The sequence below is a fragment of the Netta rufina genome (assembly GCF_964035555.1).
Source record: "Netta rufina genome assembly, chromosome: 1".
Taxonomy (NCBI): domain Eukaryota; kingdom Metazoa; phylum Chordata; class Aves; order Anseriformes; family Anatidae; genus Netta; species Netta rufina.
In genome coordinates this window covers 166,728,317-166,753,795 of record NC_140123.1, presented here as the reverse complement: position 1 = coordinate 166,753,795, position 25,479 = coordinate 166,728,317, and the positions used below count along the sequence as shown (strand labels likewise).

Here is a 25,479-nt window from a genome sequence, read left to right as displayed (position 1 = left end):
TGAATGCAATGCTGAAAAACTGAAACACTCACAATTTTGTGATTTTAAGTCAGATGGACGATACCAACTACATGAGATGCTTGGCTCTGACATCGCAGAATCGCATCAGGCGCAGAAGCTAACCTGCTCTCCCACTGTGCAATTCTGATAACATGATTTTAGAAGGGGACTGTCACTATAACATTTAAATCAGATCGATTTTCTTCAGTTTCTGTGTAACATTTCTCCTGAAGTCTCAGACACATGAAATACTGCAGAAAAATCTGTGTCAAGGCCTCGAGTGCACTCCCCCCTACTCCTCAGGCTGTGGCTGCCTGTACCTACGGCCAGCTCTGATGCACCACACTCGTGATCCAACCTTGGATCGGTCTGCTGTGAAGAGAGCTGTGCCAGAAAGTAGCCGTCTCCCCTGCCTCACCTGGGAGGTGGATGCAGTGAAGCTCGGCTCCCAGCCCTTGGTGCCAGCCTGATCTAGGCTACAGCTGTGCCTGGCTGAGCACCTTGCTGACCCACAGATTTCAGCTCTTGGCTTGGCCTCACGCCTGCCCCTCACTATGGATTTATGCCACAAGCTGAGCCTAGTTCTCACCGCCAGCCCTGCTCTGCTCAAGGTGTCCGGCTGCACTCCTGGCACTGCTCCTGCCTGCCGTGCTGCCACTCCTGGCCAGCCCTCCCTGCAGAGCTGCTCACTCCTGCTGCTCCCTGGCAATCTGTTTGCAGGGTCTACTATCACCTCTTTCCTCCCTGAAAGCCAAAAATGCCAGTGGAGGTACTAGCAGAAAATACCAAAACATGCAATTGGATGATTTAAAGCCTTTAAACTCTATCCCACAGCGATGCTTGAATTTAACTTAGCTACTCAAATCAGCAATCAAATTATACAGAACTTTCTCCTCCACAAAACACTATCTTTCTCCTCTTTAAAGTCTTAGGGAGAAAAAGACATCTGTTTTAAAAATTAGAAATATTTTTCTGGAATTTCACATTCTAAATATATAGAAATAACTTGATAAAAAATTAGTATTTTGACATACCAGGCACTTTAAGAGTTAAAGGCAATATATAAAACATGTTGCATCAGAGCAGCCTATACAATGTCTTAGCATTTAAAGCTTCTGTAAGTGCAATGTATGAATTTAAAAGGATTTGGGAAAGGAACAGATAGGTAAGGTAAATTTTTGCTATATTACTACAATGACTTTTTACGTTATATGCATACTGTATGAAGACCATCAAAAAGAACACTTCATTCTGAATGAGAATGTTATTGCAATCCATTTATGTAGGTAAATGTGATCAGAACAAAATAGTTCTGGAGAGAAAAAAAAAAATGAGATCACTACGTAACAGGAGTCTTTTTTGGTTACTGCCACGTGTCTCCCAACTCCATTTCATCTGTTCTTGGTTTTCACTGCATCTCAGCACATCTTTCTCATCTTGGGACCACAATATCATGATTATGAATTTGCATGGCTCCTGCTTTTTCCATTTCTATTAATAAAGACAATCAAAAAGTATAAACATGCACTACCAATTATATCTGCTTTAATGTACTGCTGATGGTTCAGCTGTACATTACATTTGGTGAGGCAACATCTGCACCACGATCAAAGTGAGAGGACTCCACGTTTCATTTTCACTAATTTGAACTGTATACTTTCATGTGATGTCATCTTGAGAACTACATTAAAGTTCATTTTGGTCTTTATCTACAGCCACATCTGAAGAGTAATCTCCAAGATTACTTGCAATGAAAGTCGAATACATTTGCATTTATTAAAATAGACACTCAACTCCTTTGTATGCTGACATTTTAAACCCTAACCGAGGCTGCTTTCCTTACCTTGCTTTTTGACATAGAATGTGCTGTATCCTCTTTATTTTGTGACACATCATCCTTCCCTTTGTCAAAACCTTAAAGAAAAGACAGCATCATTGCAAATGATTTGAGTGCTTTACATTTTACAAGAGCTAGCCTTTGAAATAATTTTGCAAATTGTATTTAACATACAAAGCACAAGCAAATCAGATTTTCAAACATCATATACATACTAGATCATCACATCAATTGAAAAATGTATCGGTTATTGCTGTATAGTCTAACTTAAAACCCTCCAAGAGGTGAGAACAGTCGACTGCATTTGGATGGTGCTGCACCCAAGCCAACGACCTGACCAGCTGAAAATATGATCAGCAATGTCTGTCCTTTCAGCTCCCCGTCTCCCCTACCCGCGCACACAACACCAAATAAAATCAGTTTGGGTTTGTTCATTTCTTTAGCTACAAATAATCATTAAAATCCACACATGTGAAAGCAAGTCTACAACATGGATTAAGATTGCCAGTCGATTTCTTACAAGTACGTTTCTTGTAAGTACATGAAACAGATTGCTCGTATTAGCCTCGAATTTATACTGTTGCCTCAACATACCTTATATTTAAAGTCAAAACCCCACACTAACGTGAATGACTCACAACGCAGCCCCACCAGTTTCTCAGCACCCACCGAGCACAGTGAGTCACTGATGGTGTCCGTGATGTGTGTGGCAGCAGAAGGGGGCCCATGACCTGCAGAAATGCTGCTGTGCAGCCGCCACGTCCCACGGGACAGCACGCGGGGCTCTCTTTCCACATTCAGAAAAATAATCTGGTGCAGTTACCAGCCGGAACACATCAGTGACCCATTTTCTTTGAGAAGCTTGGTTCTAGCATAAGCTCTTCCAGATTGGAATAAAACAAATTCCTCGATGCATTTATTTGAGTCGAAATGCCACCGCTTGCATGCCCCCCAGCCACACGGCAGAGCTGGCTGGAGGTGAGGAGCAGCCCAGGCAGCTGAAAGCCCGGAGGCCGGGCCCACCAGAGGGCACCACACCCGCACAAACTGCGGGCAGGAGGAGGCCCCAGGCCCCATCCCAGCTCCCCCTGCCCACCCAGGCCACAACCTGGTCGGAGAAATTGGCCCTAACTCCTCTGACATGACAGGATTCACCAGAGAGTTCACTTCATGTGCTTCAGGGGAGTGCATGCATGGGTATGCATGTGTGTGTAGGCTCTGTGCGGCTCACAAGAACTGAAAGTTTCTGTAGCAGTGTTGAGTAGTTTGTTTAATGAGGGATTTTTTTTATTATTATTATTTTTTTAATTAGTATCTTCACCCTTCCACCGCTTACACTACCCAGAAATGCTAAGACAGCACTAATACCTCTATCACAAATACACATCTGGGGAAGTTTCAGCAAGTTATTGGGAAATCAGGTTGCTCTTCAGGTTACGTGAGAAATACAAGATTCCTCTTAGTTTTCATTCAGTAACCATTTTTTTTCTTGTTATTTTCTTATTTAATTTATTACCTTTTGCAGAGATTCTGATGAAGAACAGACTTAACTATATATATATATACTGCAATACAATTACATTTTATGTCTGTCTACACAAAACTTTACATGTCTTTACAGAAGCCCTTATATATGTACCCAGTTCATTAAACCCTTCCTTTTGACATGCTTTTAATGCATCTGTGAGGGCTTTGTTCAGCTAACAAAAATGTATAATGCAGAAGGCTATTTGGCCACAGGGAAGAAGTACCTGTACAGGCAGAAGATCTGTAGTACTGGGGAATATGGCAAAAAATAATAATACAAAAATAACAGAGGTGTCAAGATCCATAGCCCAGAAGACATGTTTCATACGTAAGACCAAATACTAAAGCACATTTTCTAGAGGACCAGTAATTAGGCGCTGGAACAAAAGAAAGGCCACCTCAAGCCTTAAAGGACAGGCCTACGTTCAGTGAGAAGTTACTGGATGTGATGCCAGTCTCAGGCAGTCAGACACGCACTAGAATCACAGTAATGATGTCTTATCCTCACCCCACACCCAAAACAAATCTCTAATTAGGAACCAAGTTCCACTGAAAATGTAACGTAGGGACTTCCTAATGACCTTCCAGGTTTCATTTATCTATTTAAATACAGGCACAAAATACCTAGTGATGGTAATTGCCGAGGAAGTGCTATGTCAGGGTTGTGCTAACAGAAGAGAAGCTGTAATTCACAGCTTTCTTTATAAGCTCAACAGCTTTAAGGACTTTATACATCCTTATCTAACATACACACATTTTGATTTTTATAAACAAGCTTTTCATCAGTATCACCAAGCAGAAATAGAACAGAGCAGCGTCAGAGGTGAAGACCAAAGCTGTGTTCCTGAACCTCACCTTCCCACTCCCAGTGCCTCAAGGCCAAGAGGTACACGCACTTGCTGCTTTACAAATGTGCCACCACACTTATTGATCCCTCTCTTAGCCACACAAACAGCAAAATGATGTCTGGGGGACTTGCTGGTGAATCCAACTACTGAAGTCACAGTGCTGCAGACTCTGGATCACTTCGCTCTATCTTGTCTCAGTTATTAACAAAAACCCAAGCAGTCAGCTCCATGTCCTGATCTATCCTTCTTCTAGCTCCCCTCTCAGTGGAAGGAATAAACTAACCCAGAATACAGCAGAAGGCCTTTCTCTCCATGTGACAAAATGTATGTTAAAAAAAAATAAAAAATCATTATTCAGGTGCTACTCCAGACACAACCTTCCTCAGCATAACACACACTTTTGCCAGTGCATTTCTGTAAAGACAGGTGCATGTCCACGCAGTAAATAGTTTTGTTTCTTCTGAGAATAATTTGAGATGATACTTGCAGGGAAATCTGTACTGAAACATCACAAAAGGCTATATACGGGCCCAAACTGAGGACAACACACTCTGCTGGACAAATACTTGGTCAAGGAAACAACAACATCCAAACAATTATTATTGATTCTGTGTATATTATAAATACTGTTTTCTCCCTTCCTGCTACCAGTTATGAACTAGAAGGTTCTCTGTGGATATCTGACAAAGATAACAGCATAGCCAAGAACACTGTGCCTCAAAATGATGCTTTGTGTTATTGCTCTTCTTGTAGTTTTGTTAGCCCCGGAGGTACTAAAAGTTATACCTGATATTAATAAACACAAAAAAGTCATTGAAGTCACTGCCTGGAGCATAGGCTGCTAGGGCAGCAGGTAGTCTCTAATAAAAATAAAGTGTTTCAAGTTTTTCAGTGTTTATCATCAGTGGTTTGAGACTTAATATCTTAGTGTTCTTGCTACTTCCAGTCCTATACTTCAATAAGTAACTCTTTAATAGGGTAACCTTAGCCCACCTTTCACAATGCAGAACTTCAAGTGATGAAGTCCTTTTCTGTCACTCCTCACTATTAAATCTCTTGGATTTCTCTATCATTTTTTAATTTAAACTCATGAGAGCAATCTTCAGATGTAATAGCAAGCAAATGCAGTCTGAATTAGCCTTCAGAGCTGCAGATTAAGCCCCTAATATTATTTAAGGCACTTGCAGATTTATTTATTTTTAAGCACAAGTTTCACTACTGTAGCCTCTAAATCAATTCTGGATAACAGAGTTTGTGTTCAGGGCAACACTATGTTTTAACAGAACCAAAACCCAGTGAAGTCAGCTATAGTTCGTGATATGATCTTAGAGTCCAATGAAAACTTTCAATGACTGTGTTCCCATTGGGTCCTTCTAAAACTTGTAGGCTTAAATTTAGATGAAAACTGACAATGAACTTTCAGAAAGATAGGAGAGTCGGACAACTGCATGTCACTTGAACAACCAGAACTTCACATGTGCAAGATGATGTTTTTGAAACAAAAACCAAACGATGCTTGGCAGGGGGGGCTGGACTAGATGATCTTTAAGGTCCCTTCCAACACAAACCAGTCTTAGAATTGACACACTGTCAATACCAAAACAAAAACAAGTTCCCAAAACATCATCTTTGACAAAAAATTATGAGTAGAAACACTGCAAGATTAGTGTTCAAGAATCTTTAGGATTAAGTCTATGGTAGGGTACATTTTCAAACAGAAGTGTTTGGTTAAGAAACTTTGATTTTGAAGGTACCATTCTTTGAATTCGTACCTGCAATCTGTCTCTTAATCAATCTCAAGGAAAGGGGAAAAAACAAGCAAACAAACCATGCAATATCTTCTGTATCTCAAATATTGCTTTTGTACCTCTCAACAAATATCACCTGCAGCTAGAATACCTTAGTGAGAAAAAAAATATTACTTCTTAATACTAAGTCTATTTTATCCAAAAAGAAAGAAAGAATTGCTACCCACTGGAGGTGGTTCTTTTTTTTGCTGGTGGTTGTGGTAGCATTTTTTTATTTTTATTTTTTCAATAGACAGAAGAACCAGTAAAAAAAAATAAATGCAATAGAATGCATGAAAAACTAGCAAGCTAAGCAACAATGCTACTAACTTGCACATTAAAAACAAGGAACAGATTGATTTGCTTACTGGTGTAATGTGCAGTTCTGAAAAAACAACTTATTGAGCTGAAAAATGATACGCTTCTGGAAGAACAGAGTAAGCTAAACTTTCTGGGAGGTACCAGAACTAGTGCTATTTAGTGAACATTGAAAAAAATAAAAGGAAGATCTTTTAGGATTCAATCACAGGAGACAAGTATTTTTAACTGAGTGATTTTCAGAAGCTTGTTTTGACAACCAGTTTTAGAGAATATAATCCCATACTGACTTATTCAGATTCCTCCATGGATTTTGAAACTGAAGCAATCAGAAGAGCAGGCAAAGCCCTTTAACCTATCTTCTCAGTCATATTTCCTTTTTCAAACGCCATAGAAAATGAAATCATCATAACCAAAGAACTCCCTCAATGTTAGGCAATAACTACTCCTTGCTTAAACCAAAACTAAGAGTGTACCTTCCAGTGTATTAATCGTTTAAATTGCTCATATATAGGGAAGATTCCAGGAGAGAACACATCTCTCAGTTATGTGTTAACACCTGATTTTATTAACTAAAAGCTCATTTCCGTTTGTTCTGCATTTTAAGAAGTCATTCATTGTTCACTTACAGACGCTGATCAGCTTTGATGTACAATCCCATACTGGAAGGAAATAAATAGGAAACTCATCTGTTTTTATTTCACTAATTTCCAGATTGCATGCATTTATTTTAAAGGGAGGGAGGATCTGTCTAGCTGCCAACTCCATGCTTTCAAGGTTTGAGACCTTTTATTTCCTGAGCAGCTTTAATAAGACACAGTGTTAAATTCCTGGTAGAAGGCTGATCATTTCCTGACGCAGATGGAAAGGAAATGTTATATTGTAAAACAGGAGGGTTAGGAGAATGTGGTCTTCCAAGAGACTGCCCCCAGCTGCCAGTGGCTGAGCATGCCGCTCTAGTGATTCTGCAAGCCACGAGCCAGTGGTTCAGACAACTCCTAAATTGCCAGTCCACAACCTCCCGTACACTCTGCACCCCAACTCTTTTCCACAGCTTTGGAGCCAAAACTTAGGAAGTCAGTGAGATATTCTGTGGGATGCACACAATAAGAAGTGAAAGCTGTTCTTTTATTCCCAGCATTCTGGACCCATGGGACTGCAACAAACTGTGCACGTGCACATGCACAAGACAAATCACACACAGAATCATTCTGCTAAGAACGCACAATTTTTACAGCGTGGCTTTTCAGAAAGAGGTGACCTTGTATGCAGTTTCAAGGATTGAAGTTTACTGAAGTAAACTACTGAAATTCCAGTATCAGCAATACTTATTATGGACAACAAACCTCTACATTTCACTTCAATATACTAGCACAGACTTTCAGGAGACAGCAATCTGACCAAAAAGAGAATCAAGCCATTTCTGATGTTACATTTCTTTAAAGTCTTGCAGTACAGAGTTTAGCAAGGCTGTGGTTCTAGCCTTAATTCACTCTATCTTGTCATTATATGTCAAACCACTAATTACAGGCAGGCAGATTCTTCAGTAGCATAAAATCCTTATGCTCTGTCCTGTTATTTCAAGGAAAGTACAGGGAAGGAAGAGATTTATAAACCACAATACAGAACTTCAGTCATAAAAGCCCCAAAAATCAAAACAAAATACTCCAGTCAGCACCAAGTAAGCAGTACCCTTTCAAACAAATATTTGCTGCAGGGTAAGCCGAATTATTTGTTTGCCTATCTACAACAGCTCTTGCTACTACAAAGAGCTATTATCTAGACGCATACAAGCAATATTCCTTCTGATTTCTGTTAACGGTGTCTACCAACATCTCAGTAGATTACTTTCATTCAGGTTGGAAAATTTGATGTGGAAATTGTATTCACTTCTTTACATTTTAAGAAATGCAAGACCAAAACAAACCTGGTGAAGCAGGAGAGAGTTCATAATATCCTCCAAATGAAGCATTCCGGATAAGTTTTCGGCCATCAGCTCTTGGAGAAAACACAGATGAAATCCCAGCACATGAGGAAAACCTACGTCGCAGTGGACCCTCTTCCTTCATGAGTTAAGGTGTTTGTGTAAGGATTATGTTCTCTGTGAAAGCTGGTTAGCATTAGCTGGTTGGAACAAGAGTGTTGCAGTAACAGCCTTCTACCTCATATTCTGATGAGTAAGATACAAAAGGAAAGAAACAAACGAAGGGCACACGTGAAAAATGCAGCGAAGAGACAGAGGCTGCCAAATCAGCAGCAGCCAAGCAACATTACACTGTCCTCGTCAAAGCCATTAGAACACTTAAAGCAGAACGGCTCTGTTTCAGCTTCGCTTCCCCACAACAGCAGCACGTCTCGTTTTCTTACATCTCAGTTTTGGTCCTACTCAGCTTCGCTTTCTAAGCGCATAAAAAGAATCATTATTTAGGTTTTACGGATTCATAATCTCCCTTTTTTTTTTCTTTTCCTGTTAGTCTTTCAAATCCCAAACTAATATTGCACTCAAGAGCTAAGGTGGCTTCCTTATTTGATATCTACTATGGGTACACTATGGGTACCTCAAAATAGAATTGATGTGTTGCTTTATCTTCCTTTTTTAGGCACTTGCCTAGCTAGTTTTCATCAGCTGATTGCCATGGTTTCTATATCATCATTTCTTATTTAATAGCTGAAATTATAGCTTTTTCTAACACTCTGCCATATTTATATACGCAAACTGTGTGACTCCTGGAACAGTTGCACAAAAAAAGCTCCACAAAAAAAGCTTTTATTTTTAATGCCCCAAATGTTTTATGCAACGAATACAATGGTTAAACTAATCAACTTAAATTTTAAACATAAAGAAATCCCAGTAAATTGTGCTTCAAGACTAGGAATCAAATGATCCAAGCAGATCTAGTTGATCAGTGCAAGGATGAAGTCAAATAAGCTCTTCCTAACCTCCTTCATGCATTGCTCAGCTGATGGGCTGTTTCTTTGCCCTGACAACTAGCGTGCATGACCACTTTCTTCCATGTGTGGAATATTCCTTCCTGTCTCTGCTAATTCCACTTCCTCATCATACCACCCTTCTGATGAAATACACTTTGAAACCTACTCTGTTTGCTGGAAAGTAGAAAAATAAAACAATAAGAATATACTTGAAAACAAGACCTTATGCTCTCCCTTACTCCTACAAGAGGTCTTCTCTTACAATGTGAAATGCATCCCCTAAAATTAGTGGTAACATGAATTTGATTAATCCTTTAATAATACTGTTTACTCCAGCTGTTTATGTAAACAAATGCACTATTTGCAGATAAATAATTTCAGTTCACATTGGCTAAAGAATAATACATCAGACTGAAATATTCTATAACCTCTACGAAAGGTTTTGACTGTGAAGAATGGGCGTTAGTACATCTGGTAAAGTACGTACAGAAACCACTGAAAGTAATTTTTCTGATTATGAAGCATAGTAGCTTCTAGGATGCTATGAATTGCTTGAATTTCTTCATGTCTCCTACCAGAAAAATGTTCCAGTATATGTCAAACAATAGAAAAAAAGGAGAAAATATGCAGCTGAAAAAAACAAATACAAGCCATCAATAGAAATTATTACCTGTGACATGTAACCTTCACTTCTTTTGTAGGAGAAGTGAAAAATTATTTACTTGAGCACAGTGTGGGGAGAAAGTAGATGAGCATGTCTTGTATTAATGCATCATTTCATTTAAATAAACACAGCACCACATCAGTTCTCCAAATTTATCTTCTGGGCTACAAAACAGTGCAAACCACCATGGTATGAATTTTATTTTTTTCTAATTAAAACCATGAGAAACCTACAATAGAAAAACTCCCCTTGCACACAGAAAGAAGCGTACCATCTTATTACAGACCGATCTTGCCCAATTAATGTCTGTGTTAAGCACTATTTTGACACTGGGGCTTTGACCCTGCCCATGAACACTGTACTGACACTGGTCTCAGAGGATGCTTCCCATATCCTGCCCTGGCACAGGAGGGTCACACAGGCTGTCAGGAGACTACCATCAGCCCTCCAGACCACTTCTTCTGCATCTCCAGCTGGCATGCCAGCTGGTTCCAGAGCCACTCCCCAAAATATTCCTACCAGGCTATTAGATTCTTTCCCTTTGTATTCTTCTCTACCACACTGTGTTCATTTTACTGAGAAGTGGCTAGACATCCAGGGGTTGGAGGAAACAATATAATCCTGAAGGTTTATCCCTCATTTCTTTCCATGCTCTCTCAGGTCCCTTGGCACTGTTCACGTAGCCAAGCTGTAACAGAGTACAGACTAAAAACCTGTTTCTCCTTCCTATGTCCCTTTCTCAATTTAGAAGCAAGCCTAAAATCTTTGGCTAGAATTCCAAGCATGGTAATGTTACAGTCATGTTTCCCCTCTCTGAAGCTATCTCCCAAACGAGGCAGCTGCTGCTAAGAAACTTTTCTTTTATTAACAGCAATACAGCAGAGGCAGACTGTGCCTTTTGCCAAAGACGACTGTCTCACCATCACAATGAGAGGGGGAAAAATAATCTAATTTAGATTTTCTCCTTCATCTCCCTCTCCCCCACCATGTCACCTTCGTATTTCACTTAAACCTGCAGCGGTAAACCAGTTCAGGACATGGTTTGGCTACGAAAATTCACTAGATCTGCACTTTTGCAACAGCTTGTGATTGATTATGCCCACTAGTACTTGGACACATATGTTCACTTCCTTCAGTTACTTCAACGCAGTACACACTGCTGGAAAGATAACTAATACACAACAGAAAGGCTGTTAGGTCAAAAGAAAGCTGAAACTTTTAATTAAATGTTTATTATGACTCTTGAGAATCAGCCTGCAATATTAAAGAGGTTTCTGCTCTCCATGCACTCGGTGTCCAAAGCTTCTAGATACCCTCCTCATTCCTTGCAACAAACTTGATTCCTGAAGCCTCCTGAAAAGGTATTTCGAGTCGTTTGGAATTGCTGCTGTTCGCACGTTCAGCAGGTAACAATGGCAACGTGCACTTCATCAACCACCATATAAAGAAAAAAAAAATCCTTTTTCTCTCCAACCCCAACCTGAAAATAAATTCCTATTAAATGAACCAATGTATTGATAAAAACCAAACAGCCATCATTCATTAGTCTAGCACCACAGGAAGGCTTCTATTCTCGACAGATTTGGTTCTTGGTACCTTAATAATTTAATAATTGACATAGAAAGTGCGTTAACATACAAAGCTTGTAAGTTTACATGGTTTCAGAATATTCACAAATAGAACTACAGCCAAATCCAGCTGCAGAAGGCAGACTTATGTAAATGTCTGTGTAAACAGGAAAATACTTGTACTCTAGCCCAGATGCATCCAGGTGCATGCCCCAATGTATCTGTGCATGAAAAAAAGGAAGATTCTTCATACGAAAAATTAAGTTCTTCATAAAAGCAGACTTAAATGGAGAAAAAAAGTCTTCTGGTTTCTGCTTCATGTAATATCTACATCAGTAGAAAGAAGAAAACGCCCATGACTGAAATGGTTTATTTATCTCAGACAAAAAACAAACAAAAAGACCACAAAAACCAACCCCCATCATAATGTGTTAAACATCTCTTTAGAGGAGGAAAATTTATACCTTATATGTATGTTCTAAAGGACAGAATGCCTTTCTGCTATCAGCTACTCAATTCAATCAGGGCTTCTTTAGTAATAAATGCTGGCTGAAAACCAAATCATAATCCTGTGCTTAAGACATTCTTTCAGGATATTGCCTGAGGCAAAACATAAATCTCTGCACACAAATGAAAAAGACAACGCATGCCATTCCGACAGCATATGAACACTTTTGACAAAGCCTGGTTTTAGTTTTAAAACATTTCTCCAATTGATAAGTATTCACAGCTGAAAAAAAAGCACAGGCTTATTAAGAAAGACCTCTCTGAGCTGCATAGGTATGAGTCTCCATGCATGGAAATTGAATTCTAAAAATCAAATCACATTCTGAACTATCCTACTGAGGCATTTTAAACACTGTAAGTTTTTACATAGATTTTAGTAATTTAAAATGATGAACACTGAACAAACTGATACTGATTCAATAATACAACTCAGGAGGACATCTAGTAATGCAGAGTAAAAAATACTCCTTTTCCCCTTAGAGTTGTGCAAGCAAAGCCCAAAAACATTCATGAAACCAAACTCTGTACAAGCTAAAGGGAGGAGCACAAAGAAGGAAAACTGAGAGTGTAGCAGAGAGGACAGAAGCTTTTCAGACTCACTCTTCAAGTCTGACAATCATCTGCTCTGACATCTTGACAACACGTTTCCAGCAGGATCCTCCCCCCAGTTCAACAAACGAAAAGCCCATAGATAATTCTCTATGCGCAGTATACACACGTTCCATACAGTTTGCAGAAAGCAGGAAAAGCAAACTGCTAGGCTACCATACCTACAAGTGGGTTTTATCCAACATATGATTTTTGCATAGGGACTTTAAGCAAGTGTTTTTCTCCTATTTAACAGAAACAGACAGTAAAGATGTACTTGCCTTCAGACACCACTATTTGATTCACAGAGAGACATCTGAACCACGAGGCTACAGGTTGTGGTAGTTTACAGTAGCAAGTTTCTTTCACCAAATGCTCTTCTGTTGTCTAGTATTTCCGTGTCAAGAGCAGCCTAGCTGAGGAGTAATTCCACAGGCATGTCTGAGAATGGTTTATGAACTAACACCAAGGCTCCCAGCACCCCAGTGGCAACTGTGCTTGCCTCCACCTCCCTGCTTGCTAACACTCCTGCTCAGCTCCACCCACCCAAAGTAAATAGGCTTGCTCACTGCTCAGGTTTCAACACTTTTCTTCTCAACACTTGCAAAATTCAAGGTCACAGTTCAGGTTCAAGTACGCCAGCTTTGCCGAGATTTACATGCAAAAAAAAATGAACTTGTTTGCGAAGTTTCACAGTAATCAGCCCTGTTGTGCCCTTCCAACCCAGCACCACACTTTCACAAAGCCATACCCCACACAGAAAGGAGTACGTGTAATTTACCCGAGCCACAAATGCTGGGTGGAGCAGCATTTCAGAAACAGCAAGTTTTAATAAATGCACAATGACTTGCAGAGGAATGTGCCAGAGAATGCATTACAGTAAGAAAGCAGGACAGCAAGATAATAGATGCAGAAGACTAACCACACACAGCACAACTTCAAACATTCACATTCGCAAGAAAGTCAGTCTGGCAACTCAAACTGAAAACAAATTATACAGGGTCAAACTCTTCCTTCTTTATTGTGAACAAACCTTATTCACATCCTATTTGACACAAGTGTCATTAAAGCTGTCCCAAGTAAGTCGCATATTTACAGAACTGGGGCTTCACCTCTGTCATACTGTGGCACGTGCATCAAAAGACAAAGTAATACAAAACAAAATACTTCAGCAGAAGAGACCAAAATGGTCCGAGTAATAGGGGTTGCGAGATTTTAGACAAAATTCCCACATTGCACTCAAAAGCAAGAGTGTTAATAAGCCTTTCTAAGATGTTAGCTGCACTCACTCTATACAGAAAGGTGCCTAACTTCAGAAGTAACATTTACTGTTAATGTGGAATTGTTAAAAAGGGGGGGGGGGGAGGCAGCTTGGCAGGGAACTTCAACAAACCCTCAAGCTGTTTCCTTTCTGGTGCTGAGTCAGTTTTAAGGGAAGATAAACTCAGGTAAAATCAGCATGACATAATCAGTAATAAGTGGCTCGTACTGGGTCAAGGTAATCAATTATTTAGCCATTCTTCAGTTTCTCTATTCAACAAACAGATACAGTGGAGTGAAACAGGAGATTGCATCAAGTTATTTGCATGATTAAGTCTGTCAGAGAAAAGTCAAAGGAAATGTGAGAAGAAACACAGAAATCATTATCAAAAGACAGTCATGTCTGCAAATATTGTGTTTTCTTGGTCATCACGGCTCCCAAAGGCATCTCATTCCTCCAGCAGTTAGCAAATTTTCTTCAGGAACTAATGCTTAGAAACACGTATTTTTCACTCTTCACTTTCTTTCTAATGCAAAAAATAGTTAAATGTGTATTTTCTCTCCAAATGCAGCATCTTACAGACCAAAATCTGTAGGATTTTAGTCCTTCAGATGTTTACTCCAGAATAAACACCCCTAGTAAAAGCTCCACACAACCAAAATCACCCTTATTCTCCCCCTCCCAAAGCACTTCAAACTTCTCCTTTCTATTCATTATGATTTCATGATCATTACTGGCAGACCAATCATTCTGCTTCCACTGTCACAATCCATCTCCCTGCATCTAAACCACTTCTGTTACTAAATCACATAACACAGCCTACATTTTCATCTTAGTGCAAACTGAATTAACAGCTGCTTCTTGGAAAGGAGGGGCAGATCCTACCTCTTAGCTCAGCTCAAGCTCCTTCTGGAAAGACTTGCCCACTGCTTAGCCTTCTGTGATGAGCATGCACTTAGTCACACAGTAAGGCAGTCTAACACATAAAACAACCAAACCCTTAAAGCTGAGCACAAAGAGAATTGTGTTAAACACAGAGCTGTTAATTTAGCTCAAAGGTCTATGTTTCGATAAAATATTTTAGTCTTTGTCATCCTAACATACTTTTGCCAGATACTACTCACGTTTTCACTCCCTCTGCATCTTGTTGGAGCCGTGGATAAAGATAGGAGATGTTCTGATGGTTGATGCATTCAAATTGATGAGCTTGTCTGCAAAGGTCACTGTTCTCCACATGAAAAACAGAACCTAGAGCTCCAAAACCCTAATGCATTATCTGCTGAGTTGCCAGCTGTAAAGTATAAGCTACAATATTGTCCACATGAGCATCATTACTGTTTGTTCCACTGGTTTGTTCAGATCAGTTATCCTGATGGTACTCAGCCTCCTGACCTCAAAGTCTGGGACAGGGAGCAGAATAAACGCCCCACGATTCAGGTGGAAGCAGTTAGAAACATGCTACTCCACCTGAACTGTCTGGCAGACATGACTCCCAAGCCCCTTTCCATCATCTATCAGCGGTCATGGTCAACCAGAGAGGTCCCAGATGACTGGAGACTCGCTAATGTGATGCCCATCTATAAGAAGGGTTGTTAAGGAGGACCCATGGAACTACAGACCTGTCAGCCTGACCTTGGTGCCAAGGAAGGTGATGGAGCAGGTCATCTTGAAATGCAATCACACAGCATATGCGGGACAACCGGGGGATCAGGCCCAGCCAGCATGGGTTCATGAAAGGCAAGTTCTGCCTGACCGACCTCATCTCCTTCTATGACCGGGTGACCTGCCGGGTGGATGAGGGAAAGGCTGTTGACGTAGTCTACCTGAGCTTCAGCAAGGCCTTTGACATGGTCTCCCACAGTATTCTCCTGGAGAAGCTAGCAGCCCACGACTTGGACAAGTACATGTTTTGCTGGGTTAAAAACTGTCTGGGTGGCTGGGCCCAGAGAGAAGTGATGAATGGAGTAAAATCCAGCTGGCAACCGGTCACCAGTGGTGTTCCCTACGGATTGGTGTTGGGGCCCATCCTCTTTAATATCTTTATTGATGATTTGGATGAGGGAAGTGAGGGCACCCTCAGTTTGCAGATGACACCAAGTTGGGGGGAAGTGTCAATCTGCTGGAGGGTAGGAAGGCCCTGCAGAGGGACCTGGACAGGATGGGTCAATGGGCAGAGGCCAATGGGATGAAGTTCAACACCGCTAAGTGCCGGGTCCTGCACTTTGGCCACAACAACCCCATGCAGTGTACAGGCCTGGGGCAGAGTGGCTCAACAGCTGCGCAGAGGAAAAGGATCTGGGGTGTTGGTCAATGCTCCTGAACATGAGGCGGCAGTGTGCCCAGGTGGCCAAGAAGGCCAACAGGATCCTGGCTTGTATCAGCAATAGTGTAGCCAGCAGAACCAGGGAGGTGATCGTCCCCCTGTGCTCTGCTCTGGTGAGGCCACACCTCGAGTACTGTGTTCAGCTTTAGGCCCCTCGCTACAAGGACATTGGGGCCCTGGAGCATGTCCAGAGAGGGGCTACAAGGCTGGTGAAGGGCCTGGAGCACAAATCCTGCGGGGAGTGGCTGAGGGAACTGGGGTTGTTTAGTCTGGAGAAGAGGAGGCTCAGGGGAGACCTTATTGCTCTCTACAACTACCTGAAAGGAAGCTGGGGGGAGCTGGGGCCAGCCTCTTCTCACAGATAACTAGCGATAGGACTAGAGGGAGTGGCCTCAAGGTGCAGCAGGGGAGGTTCAGGTTGGAAATAAGGAGACATTTCTGCTCAGAAAGAGCAGCCAGGCACTGGAACAGGTTGTCCAGGGGGGTGGTAGAGTCACTGTCCCTGGGGGTGTTCAAGGAAAGGTTGGATGTGGTGCTTAGGGACATGGTTTAGTGGGTGACATTGGTGGTAGGTGGATGGGCGGACCAGATGATCTTGGAGGTCTTTTCCAACTTTAATGATTCTGTGATTGTTCCTGTATAAGTCTGGACGATGCTCCCATTATCGCAGCTTGCAAATTAAGAGTCCTCATTCAAATCCACAAAAATCTAGAGCAGCAAAACTTTCCTATATTGAATGTTGTGAATTTTGCACTCCTCTTCATGGATTTTCACTTCCTCACACTCTTAAAAAATAAACTCAGACATTATATCCTGAAGAAATAAATACACGTGCATGCTATGAGCAAGTTTAAAACCAAAAAAGTATTTCATCATATGCACTTTGTAACATATACTCAAAGCACATGAAGAACAACAGCACAAACTCTCATTAATTAAAGCCATAAGGATACAACACAAATAACAGTAAAAAAAAAAAAAATTAAATGTCTTATTATAGAACTTTTAATATTACAATTTGATTAGATTTCTGTCTTTTCCACAGGTACAGCTTATTAAACTAAGTTGTTTTCATAACAAGTTTGAAATATGTTTTTACTGCATATTTATGAATTGGAAGATATTAAAAAACATTCCTGAGGAGACTGGTGAATTTTTTCATGTTTTCAGTGATCACTATTTCTACTTAATCCATTTTATCAAACACAAATAAAGTGATATTCTGATGTAAGTCTAAATTAATAAGATTTACAAGAATCCAATTTACCAGGGATAATTTCTGTAACAACATAAACAGCTTACATCAGCAAGCACAGTTCTGCTTTACAGCTTTTGAAAAATGCAATCTTGAATTCAGTATTTTTATGCTCTTTTTTTTTTTTAAGCTGCAATAAAATACTTTTGTCAAAGATTCGTTTTTGTTGCACTTGCATTAGGTTAAAAAAGTGATGATCTTGTCTCATCACCAAAAATAATCTCAATAAAAGTTTAGTAGTTTTCCCACTAATGGTTAACAACATTTTCAGTTATAGAACGCAAGCACAGAAAATGAGGTAAATTAACATTCTTCAGTCTATGGGATGACTGCCAGAATTGAAAGTTGTTTTAGCAGTCCTAAAATCTGTTATGTGCTATCCTGTTACAAAAATATGGTCTTGGTGAGGTGGCAAGGCCATGCTAGCTCACTACAGTGCCTAAAAATTCAGTCCTCCAAAAGTACACAAAGCTCTGCAGCAAAAAGTAACAAACCAAATCTATCAAAGTTTCCATCAAAAGGCTGCTGAACTGTTTAAATTCAATACCAAATCTGTCTATTCTAAAAGGAAGATTAAAAGAAAAAAAACAAACAAAAAAAACAACAGTATGATCACTTAGTATGTTAAAGGCACAGAGAACTAGGAATGTTTCATTGCCAATGCAGAGATCAAAAGAAAATGTGTCATCTGAATATGAGATATAATGGAGGCAACATTTACATGCAATGTACTGCATTGATAAATTAGAGACAAGCTTAATTTGGCAGGTATTATGAAAGGATAATTAAAAGGACTTCAAAAGTTACAGTTAAAGACCGTGTAGGGTAAAGTAAAATTTGCTTGAAAAAGTTTGATTGTGCAAATTATTGCCAAATGTTTATTACTCTTCAATCTCTTCCCACCTCAATTTGAGAAGCAAAGTAACCCTTTTGAGTGAGCTGTTGAATGCGAGAATCTAGAAACTGCTGTCCTAAACATATACAATGAAAAGTGGTGGGGAAAAAAGTCAGTAAACATCTTCAAGATGAATTCAAAGTGGAGCTGCTCAAGCCCACTCTCAGAAACAGCCCCTCCTGAGTTTCAATGCTAAGGTCCATAACTGGAATGCTTTCCTCTGTGTAGCTGATCTTAGAGCTCCCACAAAAAGTTGTATTCTTGGCTTTCTAGAAAGTCAGCTCTGTGCCTTTACTAAATTCTTTCTTGCATGCTGTGATGCAAAAGGCTAGTTTCTATGTTTGCTTTGATGTCTCTTGAATTTCAGCACATGAGTGTCTCAGTCTTAGCACTAGATGGCACTTGGGTTTTAGGTACTACCCAACTTAAAGCCACTGACATTTGCAGGCTCAATACATTTTTCTTACAGAACAAATTGTAATTGTAGGGTTATTATTAAGACTGGCTTATTCTGACACTCTGGATAACTACTAGATGGGCATGGCAGAAATAAATTAAGTCCACATTAATTAAAATTACAAGTCCAGCTAAGAACCAAAACTACACAGAGCTGAGTTGACTTCTCAACAGTAAAACCCTGAAGTCGCTGTGTAAACTGGTGAGATCATACAGGCATAATCCCCACCATCAGTTTTTCTAAAACCCTTTTGTCAAACAGCCTTGCTGAACCTTTCAATTAAAGCAAGTCTCCACGACTTTAAAGGTCTGTCTATAGCATAAACGATAAAAGAAGGGCTAGCTGGAGACATGAAGTTTTGGGGCAGCCTTAGTGCAGCAACCATGAAATGGCAGGGTTCAGGATCTTATGAGGAGGAAGCAGGGCAAAAATAGGATCCCAACCTTGGACCTCAGGAGATCAAACTTTGGCCTCTTCAGGGACCTACTTGGAGGAATCCCATGGGTTAGGGCCCTAGAAGGAAGGGAGGTCCAGGAGAGGTGGTCAATATTCAAGCATCACTTCCTCCAAGCACAAGATCAATGCACCCTTATGAGCAAGAAGGCAAGTAAAAGGGGCAGGAGACTTGCATGGATGAGCAAAGGATTCCTGGTAAATCTCAAACAAAAGAAGGAATTACATGTCATGTGGAAAAAAGGAAAGGCCACTTGGGAGGAACATAGGAACACTGTCAGAATACACAGGGCTTCAGTGAAGAAGGCCAAGATCCACTTGGAATTAAATCTGGCAAGGGATGTCAAAGACAACAAGAAAGGCTTCTTCAAACATATCAATAGCAAAAGGAAGACTAGCAAAAATCAGTGACCAGGATGATGGCACAGAGCACACCCTCAGCAAGCTTGCTGATGACAGAAAACTGTGAGGAGTGGCTGATACCCCAGAGGGCTGTGCTGCCATTCAGAAGGATCTCCACAGGCTGGAGAGCTGGGAGGTGAGGAACTTCATGAAATTCAACAAAGGCAAGCGCAGGGCCCTGCACCTAGGGAGGAATAACCCCAAGCACCAGTACAGGCTGGGGGGCTGAGCAACTCTGCGGAGAGGGACCCAGGAGTCCTGGTGGACAGCAGGCTGACCATGAGGTAGCAAAGTGCCCTTGTGGCCAAGAAGGCCAATGGTATCCTGGGCTACGTTCAGAGGAGTGTTGCCAGCAGGTCAAGGGAAGTGATCCTGCCCCTCTACTCAGCCCTGGTGAGGCCTCACCTGGAGTGTTGTGCCCAGTTCTGGGCTCCCCAGTGTAAGAGGGACATGGAGTACTGGAGCGGGTTCAGAGGAGGGCTATGAAGAAGGCTGGAGGACTGAAGCACCTCTTCATACAAGGAGAGGCTGAGAGAACTGGGCCTGTTTAGCTTGGAGAAGGCTGAGAGTGGATCTTATCAATGTGTATAAATATCTGAAGAGAGGGTGTCAAGAGGACGAGGCTTGACTCTTTTCAGTTGTGCCAAGCAACATGACAAGAGGCAATGGGCACAAACTGAAGCACAGGAAGTTCCAGCTAAACACGAGAAAACACTTCTTTATTGCGAGGGTGACAGGGCACTGGCACAGATTGCCCAGTGAGACTGTGGAGTCTCCTTTCCTGGAGATACTCAAAACCTACCTGGATGCCATCCTGCGCAATGTGCTCTACGGGACCCTGCTTGAAGGTGGTTGGACCAGATGATCTCCAGAGGTCCCATCCAACCTCAGCCGTTCTGTGATAAACACACTACTCTTCAGCTTCAGAATGAACTACATTGTGTTTTCAAGGATCTTAAAAATATTATGTAAAATAAAAAGGCACAACTTCTACATGCAAAGATTATGCAGAACACTGATAGTGTATATAGACTTTTGCTGACTGCTCACTGCCAGACAGTGCTGTACTCCACACTGGATTACAAAACAACAGCTGGTTTTGGCTTAGATAACATATTAAGTTCCACCTAAAATACCACATGCAAGTCAAAGCTAAAGAAAAATAATCTTCACTGAAAAAGTAGCAGTATCTTCTCCCTCACTCCTTCCGAAGAGATGTACATTGCTAAATCAAAATTGACAGTTTGCAGTATTTCCCTCAATTTAAAAGGGAAAACCTTGGAGACATTTTCAAGCATTCATTTTTTTTCAACATTTTGTCAGGTACAATATTTTTAAGACAAGGTGATTCGTTTTCCTACTGCACATATATACTAGGTAACGTGCACAGAATTCTGTTATTTAACACGGAGCATAACGTACATGAGCATAAATGCACTTCATGCAAGTCTTTGAAACTAAAACAGGTGCCTGGGCCAAGCTAACTGCTCACTATATACAAGAAGGAAAGGAGCAAAGAAGGAAGAAGTCATGTTTTAAACCAAGAAAGCAAGTGCAGGAAAATATAAACTTTCTAAAAGCAAGAGCTACTTTCACATAAATTAAAACCCTGTCTTTATACACAGAAAGACTTACGAAATACACACCACTTACAACTTCACAGTGGCATGTTGTATGGCTCACCCTTTGTTCTAAACAGGAAGCCAATAGCCCAAACTGATATTTGAACATTAAATTGTAATACAAGAGAGTAGAGGTAAACGTTTAAGTTCTCATCTACTTTCAATCATACTTGTAATACTTGCCATTGGATCTTACTTAAGACATGAGCAGAATACACTAATTAACTCATTCCAGTAGATGAGCCAAGTGACAGATCCTTGCATTTTTCAGTTCCAATCCTATTTTATGCTGTGCCTACTGTGCTTTCAGACTGTTTACATTACCCACCTCCTAAAGGTACATTCAGGTGCCTGTGACTAGAAGCATCTCCATTTAGTTCATAGTAAATGCCTTTAAATACTCTATCTAAACATTTCCCATATTTCTGCATATTCTCATCATACAGTACTATGGGAATGTTCTAAAGACCCTTAGCTCATCAGATGTTGTCAATTAAAACAGTCAGAGTCCAGTGCTCCACCATTTTAAACTGTGTTCCACTTCACGTTTTCAGGCTTGCACAGTGTCTTTTCATCCCCATGTAACAAGCTCACATTTTCATCATCACTGTCATTTCCTTGTAGGAATAACCAGCACAGAACTTCTAAATGTGGGTCAACCAAGTCCATAAAAATCAAACTTACACCTCCCAGGTTGCAGATATGCTAGAAGTCAGTAATTACAGGTTGCTGAAGCCTAGCCCCATATTGTTTCACTACTGAAATTGACTGTAAGCCAAATTCCTTGTTTCACAAAACTACAGGAACATTTCTAGTAGCATTCGTGGAAGACAAAGGCTTAGAGTGATGCTAAGAGTCACAGATATATTTAACATCCTTAAAATCACTTATAAAAGCCTTGGAATAATCAGAGTTAAAAATCAGAAGAGAAGAGTTAATATCTCCACGGAGACTGACATAGTACTATCAAGTCTATTGGTGATTTTTAAGCCCATTTTCATTATTTTCCTGAATGAAAGACCTTAAAAAGGTACAGCAGTTTGACTTCATAAATTAGTGGGAACAGAAACGTTAAAAGGAATGTGTTTGCCAGAATATCCAAATAAACTTACATAACTACATCCCTTGTCAAGTAAGGGATAAAACAGTACACATAATAACCAAAAATTTATTTGAATAACATAAAAGTTACAAACAAGTAATTTGTATATGCTACAGAAAATATTTCCAGACTAAGCACCATGTAAGCCAGAGAACGTCAAGCACTGTTCCAGTGAGATAACAGCAGCTTTTAGAAAATATATCAGAGCTAGCTGTGCACTGAAAACACTACCGTAATGTGGAGGAATGGTTAAGTGAAATAGGACACGTGGATGTTGGGCAGTTAAGAGGCAATGGGCTAGTGAAGTACCGTACTCAACTCACATGAGTCTGGCACGTACACAGCTGGCTGAGAGCCAATCAGGCTCAAGGACACGATGCCCTTGAGCGATGGGGACAGTCCCTAAGGCGGGACGGTGGCTAAAAGAAGGAGGAACTACCTGAAAAGAGCGGGAAATGTTAGCCAATCCTGAGCTTAGTTTTTGCAATATGTATGAGTTGATTATGTTCAAACTAGATAAAAGGCGACTGAGCTATCCATTAAAGTTGAAGTTCATTGTTCACTCATATTGAGCGTCTGTGTCTTCCTTCCGTCGACAACACCGTAATTCTTAAAATATGATAAAAAGACTACCAGATTCAACATTGTAACAACCATATTTGTATTTAAACCATTTCCCTCTTATTTGAACGGCACTGAATGGGAAAACAGCAAAATGATTCCAAGATGCCTAAGCAAGTGACTTTATTGCTATGACAGACTAATAGCATTACTTTGACAGTACAGACTACAGGAGTCAGGGAGGCTTGTACCAAACCACCTCAGAAACAAGAGCTAAAGTAAGCACAGATGATTAGCATGGTTGTTAATAGCAAAGAGGAGTATAAATTTTAAAAAGTTTTCACTAAGGACTTCAAACACTATGACAAACACCTACAGTTATATTCTAGGCAATAAAACAAACATTTTTAAATACAAGTAAGCACAAGGAGAACAACTGCAGCTTGTTTTATTTTTGCCTTTTAAACAAACTATCAGCAAATCAGGTCGACTGGCAAATTTCATTTCGGATCCAATCACTTCACACAGATCCATGTTTTTTTTCAATAGGTATAGCAAAACAGAGGACTGTTTGAAGACTGGCAGATAGTGCTGAGATTCTTCCCTTTCAAAAGGAGAACAATCTTTCAAGAGAAGTCATTGTCATTGACCTCTATAACAGGTTCCATGCTTAAGTGGTGTATCATAACACTTCTGCACAAACACACAGCTTAAATACTTGAGACGTTAACATGACCATCAATTACTGAATTATACACAGATAATGATTTACCATCTGGTGGACTGTTCTCTCACAAGTCATGGCATACTTTACGGAAGTAGTTTACCACACATTGAGCTTTTTTCTGTTTCAGATGAACACATGAGGATACAAAAAAAAAATTGCCTGCAGTATTTTAATACACTTTCTTCCTTACCTCTTTATCATGGAGGGCAGTGTTTTTGAACCAACACTTGAAATAGTAATTAATGTCAGCATTTAAGTTCTTTAAAACCTCTGTATAAAATAGCTGTGTCTTACCATGGCTGTGGGTAGTTGCTGGGCTGAGAGATGGTTGGAGTAACTCTTTGGTTGGAGTAAAATAAGCTTCTTTTCCCTGGCGCTGGCTCATTTTTCCCGGAGTTAAAAGCTGTGATTCATCGCTGTTTGCTACGACTGCTGAAATACAAAATGGATGCTCAATGTTATGTACTTGTGCATAGATTTCTATTAACAAGTTCACTGCTATTTATGACACTGGCATTCAAATGCTGACTTGAAAAATTCTTTCTAGAAAATGAGGATTTCGAACCAGAGATTTGCTTCGGAGGGAATGGCAGAAAGGATCCAGAAAGATTGGTCTAAGATGTGAGTCAGAAGATGAAAACAAAAACTACTGTGTGTAGGAAAACTGCATGCTGCTACTGAATATCACAGTCACGGCACTGAGCTGTTACTTCTGAAATCCTGCTTTCTTTGCCACTTTTTTGACTTGGTTTAACTAGCCACAAGACAGCTAATCCAGGAAACAACTTGCTAGATCAAGCTGCACCACCACTCCAGAAAGCTAAAATGAATGTATACATGTACATCAAAGAAACGTGTCTTACTAAGGAAGATTACGTTGAGACTATACCAAGGAAAAGGTTTACATCAGAAGAGTTTTTCTCCTTGAACCTTATCAGTCTGAAAAGGACTTGTTTGGTCTCTTCTAGCTATTTGTAAGATCCACCTGTGCAGCCATCCTGCTTATGATGTTTGCGCTTATCCTTAAGCTGCACACAACAGAGCTCTAACTTTTTTGATAGTGGAATAATGACTGACTCTGTAACATCTGTCCTGTGGAAGCAGAGATATTGGCAAAAAAAGATTAGAAGAAAAACAGAAGATGCTCACTAAAAACAGCCTGGCTAAAAAATTGTGATTTTTAATGCTACTCACTTCAAGAGTTCTCAAGCTTTCCTCAAAATACTTTTAAAAGTTCAACAGAAGACTGAGTCAAAACAAACAAGGTCAGCTTTCTAGATAGAAACCGCAGGTACAGAGGCCCTCTTACCTTCATTACTCCTATTATTACAGTAACTGAAACATTTTTTAAGCAACATCTAGAATAAACACAAGGTAGTGTGATGAATGCAAGGATGCCAGGATACCTGCCTGTACTATTTATCTGTATCAGACAAACCATCTAAAGCTCCACTCTGGACAAACTACACCATAAGCAGACTGGTGCTTAGGAAAAGTAAGAAAGGAGGTAAGACAAGCGAGGCAAAAAGCTCATTTCCCTAGCTCAGAGTTCAAATTTGTCAGTGACAGAAAGTCAATACTTCAGAGGCGGCTGGCATTGTTTTTCTTGTAGTACCAAATTAGATTTTTATTTTCCCACTATGTACTACAAGAAAAGGGAGGGAGGGTAGAGGTAGGGAGCAAATTTCTAACTTTGGGGAATGATTGCACACACATTTTGGAGCTAGCGTCCAAAATGAAAAAAAATAAAAGGGGGAGGCTAAAAAGTGACTGCTTCATAGACTAACACAAAACAGGTCCCTGTAAAGGAGCGAGCTATACTGACTTGTTTTAAAAACATTCAGGA

At 40.3% G+C, this 25,479-nt stretch overlaps 1 protein-coding gene across 5 annotated transcripts in view; it reads right to left on the bottom strand.

The window, feature by feature from the left end:
• The window catches only part of OSBPL8 (oxysterol binding protein like 8), an 88,675-nt gene that overhangs the window by 27,211 nt on the left and 35,985 nt on the right, over positions 1–25,479 (bottom strand). For 3 of the 5 annotated variants that reach the window (XM_084304270.1, XM_084304271.1, XM_084304274.1), the window contains 2 exons: positions 23,928–24,065; positions 1,844–1,914 (listed from right to left, as the gene is read on the bottom strand). In XM_084304270.1, coding sequence (XP_084160396.1) covers positions 1,844–1,914; positions 23,928–24,018 — 162 coding nt within the window. In that variant the 5' untranslated portion in view covers positions 24,019–24,065. The remainder of the gene's footprint in view (positions 1–1,843; positions 1,915–23,927; positions 24,066–25,479) is intronic. The other 2 variants (XM_084304272.1, XM_084304273.1) reach the window with 1 other exon arrangement.